The sequence below is a fragment of the Suricata suricatta genome, chromosome 1 (assembly GCF_006229205.1).
Source record: "Suricata suricatta isolate VVHF042 chromosome 1, meerkat_22Aug2017_6uvM2_HiC, whole genome shotgun sequence".
NCBI lineage: Eukaryota > Metazoa > Chordata > Mammalia > Carnivora > Herpestidae > Suricata > Suricata suricatta.
Window position 1 is genome coordinate 112,704,597 of NC_043700.1, and position 13,576 is coordinate 112,718,172.

The 13,576-nt window shown below is 43.2% G+C and overlaps 1 protein-coding gene across 1 annotated transcript in view; it reads left to right on the forward strand.

Annotated features, from left to right (window-relative positions):
* The first annotated feature begins 826 nt into the window (after positions 1-826).
* MANBA (mannosidase beta) overlaps positions 827-13,576 on the forward strand; it is a 116,536-nt gene continuing 103,786 nt past the window's right edge. The window contains exons 1-2 of the mRNA XM_029942615.1: positions 827-1,066; positions 12,045-12,139. Of these exons, the coding sequence (XP_029798475.1) occupies positions 890-1,066; positions 12,045-12,139 (272 nt within the window). The 5' untranslated portion in view covers positions 827-889. The remainder of the gene's footprint in view (positions 1,067-12,044; positions 12,140-13,576) is intronic.

A 13,576-nucleotide genomic window follows, 5' to 3' on the forward strand; every position in this document is an offset into this window, starting at 1 on the left:
ATCGTTGTTAAGAACAGTTATACATGTTAACTCATTTTATGCTGTAACAACCTGAGAATAAGCTGCACTGTCTACATTTTTTAGTTCAGGACATTTTCCAGTGAAGTCCCACACTTAGTGAGCGGGAGAGGATTTTACATTTGCCTGAACATTTAGTGCAGGTTTCTGGAACCTCAGGAGGCCTCCTCTGTGAGGCTTTATGAAACAGTGAGTTGTGGCCCACTAACATTAACGAAGGTGCTGGTCTATCTCTGGGCCAGGCTCTGTGCTGCACTCTGTACACGGATTTTCTCAGCCCTCCTAATGACCCTACGAATTAGGTAATTTTAGTTATGGTTTACTCTTTGAAGGGTGGGAGTATGCCCTGAGACCAACCTATGGAGCTGCAGGAGGTGAGCATTACCACCTGCAGGCAGGCACCTGCAGCGTGGATAATGATCTGGTGAAGTTTGAGAGGAACGAGGTGGCGAGTGTCTCGGTGTTTCAGTTCTCTGAAGCAGTGGGGAGCCTCTAGCTGTGTCTTGTCATCCTACTCTCTGTCCTTGAGCTCTCCGAGGCTTTGCGCGCCACTTTGTGCCCAGGAAACTGGGTGTCCCAATTACCACGCACAGTTCTCGTCTCTCGTTGAGACACCCGAGCGGCAGGAATAAGCGCGGAGCACTGCTCAGACTGCAGAGGTACCAACCAGCCCGGGACGGTTTCGGCCCCAGCTGCCGGGGCTGGGCGCTCTCCGCCCCGCCGCGCCGCCGCGGGAGCCGGGGCGGTCCCCGGAGCTCAGCTGACCTGGGGGCGGGGCCCGGGCGGGGCAGAGAGCTAGAGCCCCGGCCTCTTCCGAGGGACCCGTGCTTCCGCGGCCGCGGGTCTGGGGACCGCGGCAGCTGCTGGCGGTATGCGCCTCCGCCTGCTTCTGCTGCTCGCCCTGTGCGGGGCGGTGCCCACTGCCGCAGCCCGCAGCCTCAGCTTGCGGGGAAGCTGGCGGATCCGCAGCGGGAACGGCTCGCTGGAGCTGCCCGGGAAGGTGCCCGGTTGCGTGCACAGCGCCCTGTTCCAGCGGGGCCTCATCCAGGTACTGCGTGCGGCCGGCCCGCCGAGCCTGCACCCGCGTGCCCCTCGTGGTGAAAGGGGCCAAGGAACCGCTTGGCAACCCCCGAGCCTTGGGCTTTGTTCCCGGCTTTGTATCTAACTTTCCTTTTGCCTCTTGTGGTCGGTGGCAGGGAAATGCTGAAGCAATTTACTTTCTGTTGGCGGAGAGCACCGCTGGGTCCGGGCTTGGTGGAGATAAGACAGAGCCACTCTGGGGCGTCGACGATTCTAGAAAGCGGAAGTTCGTACAGGGCAAACTGTTTCTACTGGCGGTTTTCCTATTGCCGTAGATCTCCACTGAAGAGTGTATAGAAAGGTCTTGTTACTGACCAAGCATAAGGCAGGGGCTTACTGTTTTACCATGTGGACATTTCAGGGACCAGTAGTTTTGCTAAGGATTAATCGTATTCAGTATTGTCTCAGGTTTTTCTCTTTTGCTTGCAGGCCTCAGGGAGTCAGATTTGGGATTGATGCAGCCCGTAGGGTGAGGACAATGAGATGTATAAGTCAGTGTAAGGTTAGGATTACTAGTGCTGGTGTAAAGGCGAAATAATTTTGAAGGCTGATTGGGATACGAAGAGAGATGCTGTTTCTTAGGGCACGTGATGCGTGTGTGAGTGTGTCTTAAGAGTTGCTCCAATTTATAGACCCCTGTGAGGACAAGAGGGTTGTTGTGTGCAGAGGTTTGCAAACCGCTTTTCCACCCTCTGCTGTTTTTATGGTTCCATCAGCTGCGTATGGCTTTCCCATTTTTTAATTGTTCTCGCTTGGAGAGAGGGTCGCCTGGGCGGCCCAAGTCAGTTAAGGGTCCGTCTTCCGCCCAGGTCCTGATCTCACACTTGGTGAGTTCGAGCCCAGCACAGAGCCTGCTTCAGATCTTATGTCCCCCCCTCTCTCTGTCCCTCTTCCTGCTTGGGCGCTCTCTCTGTCTCAAAAATAAATAAGAACATTTAAAAAATTTAAAAAAACACATCGTTCTTGTTTGGGAAAGGATGTACTTGATGAATACCTTTTAATTGTTTTTACCTGGGACAAGATGTACTTGATGGGTTGCCTCGGTCCCCATAGCAACTCTACAGAGTAGAACTTATTTGCATTTTATGATGATATGGAGTTAGGGTGCCCAGAGAAGTTAGAGGAGTTACCCCAGATCACACAGCAACTAAGTGGCAGAAGTAGACATTTAGTCCAGGCTGGCCTGACTCCATTCCACAGCCTGGATTCTCAACTGTGCTGCTCCTCTGGTGTCTTGAAAAATTGTTTTTGAAGCCCTGTGGCTGATTTTCAGGAGTATCATTAACAGTTTACTCAACTGACGTGATTGTCACCTGGGGTTATTATGCAAAGTTTATGATCTGGTACACATTAACTTTTTTCCACGAAATACGTATCAAAAAGGAAGTGAGTGTTGTAAATGACACTGACCACAGTCCAGTTTATTTTTTAAAATAAGTAATTCTCAAATTTAAGTACTTTAACTCTTTTTAGTTAACAAAAACAGCATGCTGTGGTAGCCAGAGGCTCACTCACATATGCCTTGAGAATTCCTGGGTCTGTTTGGCAGGGTCCCTCCTTGCCTCATTTCACTGATAAAATTAAGGCAATGGGAAATCATTGGTGGTTTCAGCAAGTAGGATGACTGTTCCATGTTACAAGGCTATATATTAAGAAACAACGTTTGGTTACTAACTAATAAGAAGGAGGTTGCTCATAGTATGAAATAACTGACTTTTCCTCATGAAAATAATTTACAGTGTTTGTCAAATATGTTCATAAACTCTTAGAAAAATTTTACGTTCAATAAGGTGGATGTAGGTTTTATTTATTTTATGTATTTATTTATTTGAAATTTTTTTAACTAGCAGCCCAGAGCCTGATGTGGGGCTCAAATTCGGATGCTTAACCGACTGAACCACCCAGGCGCCTGAAGCCTTCTTCTTCTTTTTTTTTTTTTTTTTTAAAGATCGCTTTAGAAAATCCTGATTCTTGGGGTGCCTGGGTGACTCAGCCAGTTGAGCGCCCCACTTTTGTCTCACAGTTTGTGGGTTCAAGCCCTGCACCAGGCTCTGTGCTGACAGTGCAGAGCAGAGCCTTCTTGGGATCCTCTCTCTCTCCTCTCTCTGCCCCTCCCTGCTCATGCTCTCTCTCTCTCTCTCTCAAAATAAATAAATAAACTAGGAAAAAATAAAAGAAAATCCTGATTCTTAAACCTGGACACATGCTTCTTTGTTTGATGCTCTGTGAGGTGTATTTAGGGCGTAGGATGATGTGCTTCTCATGGCGCAACACTGGGGATCAAACATCATCTGAGAATTGAATCTTTAGGTAAGTGGTGGCTGGTTTTCATCACCCACGAGAGTATATAGTTGACCTAGCCTATGAAATTCATCTTCATGTAATAATTACTTAATATTTTCCAGGTGCAATGCACGCCCCTTGACCTTCCCAGGTGCACCTGTTCACATAATTCCCACTGCAGCCCTGTGGAGAAGGTATCATTATTTATACTGACTGAGGCTCGTACAAGTTATGGCCTCAGATCACACATCTAATAAATGGTGGGACAAGGATTCAACCCACATCTTCTTTTCATGGCCCTTATTGCCTGTTAGCAAGAGTCAGTAGTAAGCAAAGAGAATAATTACTGTTTTAATGTAAAGATGTGATGAGCACAATATGCTCTTCAAAATGTATCACCGGAAGCACCCCATTTGCCAAAAGTTCTTGATAAATGCAATAATTCCTGAGGGTCATTCCACACATCACTTCTTTATTCTCTGTCTCTCGGAAGTCTCTTAGTTTCCGCCATCACCTCTGTGCCACAACTGCTCCGGTGCCTTAATCTCTAACTCGGTCCTCCTGATTTGTGGCTGGAGATTTTGCTCGACTCGTCTACCTGAATGTCTTCATGGAGTATTGAAATTCAATATATGCAAATGCCTCTCTCTCAATTCTCCCAATCCTTAGTTTCTCTTCTTTTATCTATTTCTTTTTTTTCATGTTTATTTATTTATTTTTGAGAGAGTGAGAGCGAGAGAATGCACAAGCAGGGAAATGGCAGAGAGAGAGAGAGGGAATCACAGAATCTGAAGCAGGCTCCATGAGCTGTCAGCACAGAGCCCAACGCAGGGCTCTAACCCACAAACCATGAGATCATGACCTGAGCCAAAGTCAGACACTTAACCGACTGAATCACCCCGACACCCCTCCCTATTTCTAATAAAAGCACAAACATTTTCTCCGTGAATGAAGCCTGGAGTTTCGATGCCATTTTTGTTTCTTATCACATATGTTGCAACCTGTGCATCTTGTAGGTCCAGCCGACAACATCTTATAGCCATTCTGGCCAAGTCATTTGTACTGTTATCAACCTAGCCTGTTGTTTTCTTTTTAACAAAGAAGTCAACTAATTTTAATGACTTTTAGAAACAGATAAAGGATATACAATTGATCCTTGAACAACGTGGATTTGAACTTACACATGAATTTTTTCCCGTAAATACAGCACAGTACTATAAATGTTTTCCGTATGATTTTCTTAATAACATTATAACATACAAAATATGTTTAATGTTTATGTTGTGAGTAAAGTTTTTGGTTAATAATAGGCCATTAGTAGTTAAGTTTTTGGGGAGTCAAAAGTTAATAAGCAGATTTTTGACCATGTGGGGCTTAGGAGTACTGTATTGTTACTATACTCCTGAGGGTTAATTGTAATAATAAAAAAAAATTTGAAGGTAGGGGGCACCTGGGTGGCTCAGTCAGTTAAGGGTCTGACTCTCGATTTCAGCTCAGGTCATGATCTCATGGTCAAGAGATCGAGCCTGGGGTTGGACTCTGAACTGGGCGTGGAGCCTTCATTAGATTCTCTCTCTCCCTCTGCCCCCTCCCTACTTTTGTGTATGCTCTCTTTCTCAGAAAAAAAAAAAAGGAAAAAGAAAGAAAAGAAAAAAATGTAAAGGTGGGAAACATAATGAAAGCAAGTATCCTTGTGTCTTTATCTCCTAATTTTCTAGTTCCTTTCCATAGAAACGGCTACTGTTAACCAGGTTCTTGTGTATATTCATGTATCTTGTGATATATGTCTATATACATATAGATTTATCTACATTTCTCTTCATAAATGATAGCATTCTATGTATATTGTTTGGTACTGACTTTTTCCTTTAACTTGACGTCTCATAGAAGTCATTTCAGATCTGTCCGTATAACGGTAAATAACAGCTATCATTTGTTGAATGTTTGCTATGTATAATGAATGGTTCTAAGCACCTTCCACATGCTGCCTCTTGCAATGTTCATACTGATCCTGGGAGGTACTGTTATTATTTCTGTTCTAGAACTGAGAAAACAGAGGTATAGAGGTGTTGTATGAGCTTCACAAGATCCCACAGGTGTTAGGGCCAGACTGGGACTTGAACTCATGCAAACAAGACTGCTCCCCACTGCTGCTCTTACCTGTCAGCTCTGCCTGCAACCTCAGCTTCATCTCAGAGGCAGGAACTATGGCCATGGATTCATTCAACTACCCACCTTGTTCCTGAGCAGGTGTGATCCGGCCCTTCTGCCCCTCAGGTCAGTCAGGAGTCTGTCTCCAGGCATTTACGCTAACCTTTCATGAGTTCTAGCCCTGCACTGCAGTGGGCTAAGAAAATCATCTTGTTTCTCCTTGTAAATTTCTCTTGTAATCCTCTTTGGTCAGAAAATGAGTTTCATTAACTTGCAACCCATTTTTACCTAGAGCTGTGTTAGACGAGAAGCAGTACTTACTAGTTATAAGGATTTTAAGCAAAAATGTTAAAGCCAACCAAAATATTTTGACTTATTAGGGTGCTTGGTGGCTCAGTCAGTTGATTAAGCATCTGACTCTTGATTTCTGGTTGGGTCATGATCCCAGGGTCATGAGTTGGAGCCCCATGTTGGGCTTTATGCTGACAGTCTGCAGAGCCTGCTTGGAATTCTCTCTCCCCTCTCTCTGCCCCTCTCCCTGCTCACACGTGTGCTTTCTAGCTCTCTCTCAAAATAAATAAGCTTAAAAACATGTTTTGACTTATGAACTCAGGATCTCTTGTATCTATGAAGCTGCTGAAGTAAGAATCACAGCTGAGCTCATTTGACAATGGATAAACTGAGGGTTGGAGAGTGTGGCTTCTTCAGAATGGAACTCATCAATATCCCTCTGTAGGTTAGAGTAGCTCAGCTTCCTATGAACAATTTTTTCTTATTCTTTTTATTATATAGTATCAGATACATGGGGAGTTATATGCACATGTGTGTTTGTGACTTTTAAAGCATTATAATTAAATGAAGACCCTCGCACCTGCCGTCCAGTTTATGAACCCGCACCTTGCCAACGTTACCGCAGCTCCCTTGCCTCTCCCAGTCCCATCACCTGCCTCACCCTAAGGAAAACACGCTTCTGAATTATCATTTTTCTGCTTTTTCCAAATTAAGGTTTTACCACGGATCTGTGCATCTTTTTTTTAAAGTTTATTTATTGTGAGAGAGACAGAGACAGCACGAGCTGGGGAGGGGCACAGAGAGAGGGAGAGAGAGAGAGTCGTAAACGTGGGGCGCAAACCCATGAAACTGTGAGATCATGACCTGAGCTGAAACCAAGAGTCGGACACGTAACTGACTAAACCACCCAGGCATTCCTAAATATCTGTGTATCTTTTTCTGTTGATCACTTTTGCTTATTTTTAAATGAATATTTTCTTAAACTTACTTTTTTGCCTAAGTGTCCAAGAATATATCTGTGTGTGAAATAGTTGCAAGGACTTCCTTTTCTGTATTTAACTCCAATTGAAGTAATTATGTCTGGGATGGAATCAGGCATTGGACTGAAGCAGAACTGGGGAGTGGAAAAGCTATACCTGGTTAAGGACTTTATGTATCTCTAAGCAGATGTAATAGATGAAGTTCAGAAGCTTACAGAGAAAATGAGACCGATAATGTCATTTGCGTGGTGCGGGGCCACATAGTTTGTTAATGTGCAGCAAGTATGGTAAATGTCAATTATAAATAACCAGCCCTGCATAGCGTATTTATCCCCTGGCTCCCACTTGGTAGGTAGCACTGACTTTGTAACCGTTGATGACATTCGTGTGGCATTAATGGCAGTACTAGGGAATGATTGAGTGTGTGGACTCTGGAGCCAGATGTTCTAGGTCTGAATCAGTGCTCTACCACTTCATAGGCATTTGACTTTGAGCTTTGGGCTCTTTATTAATAAAGGGGAATGATGATAATACCAGTCCTGTTGGGTCATGGACGGTGGCTCCCAGCTATTGTTACTATAATTGTTGCAGTGATCATTTGGTATAGAAGTGTAGGTGTATTTGGCCTGAGGCATTGTAGAATAGTCGAAAAAATGTTAGACAGTCTTGATTCAGTTCCTGAATGTTCTGCTTAGTTGTGGGACCTCAGGAATGGAATCTTTTGGAGCTTTTGTTTCTCTCTCTACAAATGGTAGACAAATGTGTTTAGATGTGTTTGTTGTGAAGACAACAGCATGTGAGTACCTATCTTGGTTAACAAATGATATTTCTTTTGTTTTTAGGGTTCGTGGGTTTGCTTAACAACTCCGTGACTTACATGGTTTCTTAGTCATCAGGTGTAACACTGAAGTGCTGTTAGCTTTATTTTATTTAATTTTTGTTTGTTTTCAGATTTCAACTTTTTTTTAAGTTTATTTATTTATCTTGAGAGAGAGAGTGGGCATGAGTGGGGGAGAGACAGAGAGAGAGAGAGAATCCCAAGCAGGCACTGTCAGTGAAGAGCCTGATGTGGGTCTAGAACTCATGAACCGTGAGATCATGACTTGAGCCAAAACCAAGAGTTGGGTGCTTAACCGACTGAGCCATCCAGGCAATCCCAGATTTCAATTTTTTAATCAGTTCCACGAAGGAATGCTAAATAAGACACAACAGAGTATTTTTTTTCTTCCAGTTTTAAGAAACTTCTATGTAGTCAGGTGGTGACCTTGAATAAAAAACACCTCTAATCATGTTCTCGATTTCTTGTAGTTGCATTTGGAAATTGCTTCTAGTCATGATAAACTTTGTGTATAGGCTTTTAAAGTGTCTCTAAGTGCACATTATTATCTTTTTTTTTTTTAAAGCAGTCTAGCCAAACATTTTTTTTCCAGAACCAGTAATCCTGAGACCCCAAATGAAAAAAGTGGTAAAAGGAAAAATACCCAGACTCAATAATGTCCCAGGATTTGTCTTTAAATGGGGGAAAATTTTTAAACAGCACATGGAGCTTTCTAAAAGGTCTTTAACAAGCTACCTTTGGAGCTCAATTTAAAAATAGAAATTGATGCACTAACACAGATGTTTCAGTGCAACTCTAAAAATCTTTATAAATATAAATATAGCCATTTGGAAGGATGATCTTGGATCAGAAGTTTTATTCCTTGTGTATCTACTACTTTAGGTGCACATGCCTCATCTCGGTGGTCAGAATTGTCTCTGTCATTTATTTCTTCCTGAGTAGTGGTCATACCACCCTGGCGTCTGTCACCATACTCTCTGGGCCTCCCACATGCCTATCCGTATTCTCCAGGCTGGCTGTCATATCTGCCACTCCCATAGCCCTGGTCCCCACCACCGACGCCCATGGGCCCAGAAGGCAGCGCCTCTAGTTCCCCTGGCTAACTTGCTGGGGTGATCCACACAGACCTGGCGGCCATCCCGAGACTCTCTGTTCGTGGCCCTCATGGCATCTGAGGCATGCTTTGGATTGGTGGAGGTGGTGAAACCAAAACTCCAGGACCGTTAAATCTCACAGCCCTTGACAATGACCCTTAATAACGACCCTCTCAGAAATAGGACCTACACTACTGAAGTGTCTTCCAGAGTCTGCTCATCAGGGTTGAAGTGGAGCCCTCCCACAAAAAGCGTCCTTTGTTCAGAAGACGTAGTGGTGAGTTCAAGTACTGCAAATTAAGCAAAAGGAGAAGAACAGCTACCGTGGAGGAGCAGAGAGCCTGAGCTGTTAGCTTTAAATAGGACTCAGAATTTTAATATGAACGGAGTCGGACCAGTCTGGAATCAAATTAAGTTGGTTGCTTAGCATTTGGAATCGTGATTATAAAGATAATCTAAGTTTCTGCAACCTTTATTTTAGGCAGGTTAAGTTATTTTCCTTTAGTAAGAGGAACTTTTTTTTAGTAGACTTTATTTTTTGGAGCAATTTTAGGTTCATAGCAAAATCGAATGAAAAATATAGACAGCTCCCATATGCTTACCCCCGCTCCATATAATAATGGTTCCTTTTATCACCTCACCCCGCCGCCACCGGAGTGGTACATTTGTTATCATCAGTGAACCTATACTGATGCATCGTTATCACCCAAAGTCTATAGTTTCCATTAGACTTCACTCTTGGTATTGTATATTCTGTGGGTTTTGACAAATGTATAATGATATGTATTCACCATTATAGTATCTTTTAGAGAAGTTTTACTGCCTTCAAAATCCTCTGTGCTCTGCCCAATCACCCCTCTCTCCCTTAATCTCTGAAAACCACTGATCTTTTTACTGTCACCATAGTTTTGCCTTCACAGGACATCATGTATTTGGAATCATGCAGTATGTAGCCTTTTCAGACTGGCTTCTTTCAAGTAAAAGAAAAATTTTAACCTCTAACTCCTGTTTGTTTAGGGGTACCTGGGTGGCTCAGTCGGTTGAGCATCTGACTCTTGATTTTGGCTCAAGTCATGACTTCAGAGTTTATGGGATGAGCAGAGACGGCTTGGGATTCTTTCTCTCCCTCTCTCTCTGCTCCTGCCCTGCTTGCGCAAGTATGCTTATTCTCTCTCTCTTTCCAAAAAAAACCAAAATAAACATTTAAATTCTGCTTGTCTAAAAAAAATATATCTCCATAGCCTGTCTTCTCGAACTCAGTATGCAGTTTCCTTCAACGGGCTTAGAGACAGGAAGGGAATTGTGCCCCACAAACCAGACCGCCAGCCAGCGCCAGAGCTTAGCAGGCTGACATGTTGCAAATGCATTAGCCCTCACACCTTCCTTCGCATGATATTTTTAACTGTATTGGACTAAGTCCACAGTGTAGAGTTATAAATAAGGCTGGGTGGAGACACGTGGACAAGCTAATGATTAGGTACCTCTTCAAACCTGTGTCCTTAAGTATTTATTCCATGCTTGTTCATGGAGAGGCTGAGTCGTGTTGTGTGTATGTGGGAAGACACAAAAGGAGGCAAGTTGGCTGGTCCTGGCACATCCCAGTTAGTAGGATAAAACTCACTATTAATCAGTCCTTAAAAATCAGGTTGGTGATGATCAGTTGTTTCTAAATCTCATCAACTACACCCTCCTCTAATAGCTTACTAAAATATTTCTTCCATTTAGGAGCAATTTCTGACAGATACCACTCCATCTCGATACGCACCCTGCCATTTTGTAGTATGTCTTACAGACTTGTGCTCTGAGCGAGTGCCCAGCTGACCATGGCTAACCCAAGTTGGTCATCCGTGGAAGTTAGACAATGTTGGCTTTTCTTTCTCCGTCTGGAGTTGCAGTGCACCTTGGCCTGTCCCAGTTGGAGACGACTGGACTGTTTCCCTCTATGTAGCTGTGATCTTGATCACAGAAAGATGACCCAAAAGCTTCATTTAACACTTCCTTTTCTGCCATCTCATCTGGGAGGTAAAGGGTGGAAAATAGATAGGAGAAGAAAGACCTAAGTATTATGAAAGGAAGAATGTGGGGCTGGACACTGAGCCAGAACAGCATCTCTGAACAGCGAGCAGGCCAGTTGCCCAGGGCAGAGAAATTGGCAACCATTTTCAGTAAAGGCCTGGACACTATTTTAGACTTCATGGGTCAAATGGCCTCTGTCATGCCTACTCAACTTCGCAATTAAAAAAATTTTTTTAATGTTTTTTTATTTCTAATGTTTGTTTATTTTTGAGAGAGATGTGGAGTGTGAATGGGGGAGGGGTGGAGACAGAGGGAGACACAGAATCCAAAGGGAGCTCCAGGCTCTGAGCTGTCAGCACAGCCCCCGCCGTGGGTCTTAAACTCAACGAACTGTGAGATTGTGGCCTGAGTCGAAGTCAGATGCTCAACCCACTGAGCCACCCAAGTGCCCCTCAACTCTGCTATTGTAGCATGAAAGCTGACATATATGATTTGAAAAGGAATGGGCATGGTTGTGCTCCAGTAAGACTTTATTTATTGACATGTCCATTCTTAGCTCCCTGGCCGGACAAAAACAGGACCTGAGCTGGATTTGACCCATGGGTTGTAGTTCGCCGGCGTTGTCTAGGAACATATAGGCAACCTGAAGTGTGTTGGTTTGACAGCGTCTGGGCTGCCTGTGTATTCTCCGCAGAGATCCTTTCTGTGCTCACTTAGTAAAGCTTAGTGGAAAATAACTTCGGAAATGCTAGGTGAATCCAAGGAGTGGGAGTTCTGCTGAGGTTTGGGTCATTGAGGGGAAGCAGTCCCCTTAGAGGCCAGCTGGGATAGTGGCAGAAATGAGCACAGTGAGGATGACAGGCGGGAGACTGAGGGCCTCACCCGGAAGTGCTGACTGCACTCCCTGCTGATACCTCGGGGTTCTGTGTGTGGTTTTAACAGAGGCAGCCCGTCTTCACCTCCGCACATAATCTTGTTGATAATGAAACTACATTATTTCTATCTCAAAGAACTGTCATTGAGGTATTTTTTTGGACTTCAAACAAAACATGTTTTAAGATTTTTTAGTTATGTGAGTGCTGTTAACTTTGTTGGGAGGGTGATGGTCTCTTAAATGGATGGAGCTTGTAAGCTTGGGGATGAGATGTGCCTGCATGTGAAATGCTTGTACTCCGAGGCCAAAAATTCATTAATTTTTAGGTGATAGATCGCTATGGTTAATAATTTATTTCATGTTTATTTAGTTTATTTATTTTGGCATATTTAATCATCTGCCATGATTTTGATCAACAGGATCCTTATTACAGATTTAATGACCTTAAGTACAGATGGATCTCCCTGGATAACTGGACTTACAGCAAGCAATTTAAAATCCCCTTTAACATTAGGTATGTATGTGTGTATGTCTGTATCTACATCTGTATTTATTTAGTTATTATTATTGAGATTTTCTTCTTTCTATCTCTGCAATAATCTTTTGTTGAAGCTGCATATCAGAGAGCTGTCACACTAAAGCCTTGTCCTAGAAAGTAACTATATAATTTATGTTTTGATTTGTATGTAACGGTGCCACTGATCATTAGTCATGAAATTATGTCTTATTCAGTTTCCCCAATGGTTTTAATGGAGTCACTGTTATGCCCAAGTCGCAATATCCTCAATGGCCAGAGACCACCAGGGAGACTGAGGCACGCATGCAAAGGCGAAGGGCTTTATTATGGGCCCAAGCTCGGGCTCACAGACTTCACTAGCACAGTGGATCTGTGCTGAGAGCCCCGAACAAGGGCTGAGCAGGGTTTTTATGGGGTTTGGGAAGGGGGAGTTACAGGAAATTGAGACACAGATACAGTGATCCAATCATTGTTGTACAATATTACTGACAGCAGGTTTAACCATTCACATTGTCTAGAGTGTTCGTTACTTTTGGCGGGATCCAATTACAACATTTAGAGTACCTTTAAAATCAATCAATTACAGGGCGAGCCTAGGGTCTTGTTCGGTGACTATCAGGTTAACTTTAACATTAGGTAACAGGGTCCTATCTAACGTTCCCATCTGCAGGCCTCACCCTTAGGAATGTGGAGAGTGGTAGCTGGCCTTCCCTGATTGGGTGTTGTGAAGGTGGTCTCTCTTGCTCTAGGCAATGTGTAATACCTGTTAGTTTCAGGGAAACTAAAACTTAGGCCTTTAAGGTCAGAGGGGAAACTTAAAGCCTGTCATGGAGTCTGTCTGGTTTAGACTTGTGTCCTTAACATCACCTACACCTAGTCAATTCTCTTATTTGTATTTCCTTCTATCTGCACCCTCCCCTCCCTATAATCAACAGAATGTGTGTATTTATAATTTGTCAAGTAGGATTAGAAATCCATAATTTATTCCATGTGGTGTTAGCCACCCATGGAGGCCATGGCATTGGCCATATATTATGTTGCGAAGCCACGAGGAAAACATAGTATGGTTTCAGTAATGTTCCATGTAGCAGAATGTAACCCAGTTATATCTACCACCATTATTGCTAAGTAAAAAAAATCCTCTGTCCCTTTTATATGACTTTTTTTGGTAATTATTTAATAGCCTCTTAAAAAAGAAATAAAACCAGAATATGGTGCTCAACATGACAACATTGCTGTGCTTCCTGTTCATATTTCCAGACAATACTTAAATATCTCTGTTAAGGGTCCTCTTTCATTTGAACTCAGCATTTCCACAATGTAAGCAATTGACTTTCCCACTTAAGTCTTCCTTTATATTCTAACAGTCTCATTGTTTCTCTTAATGTAACACCATTTTTCTGATCTTCTGTGCTTAAGGTGTTTTTGGCTTGT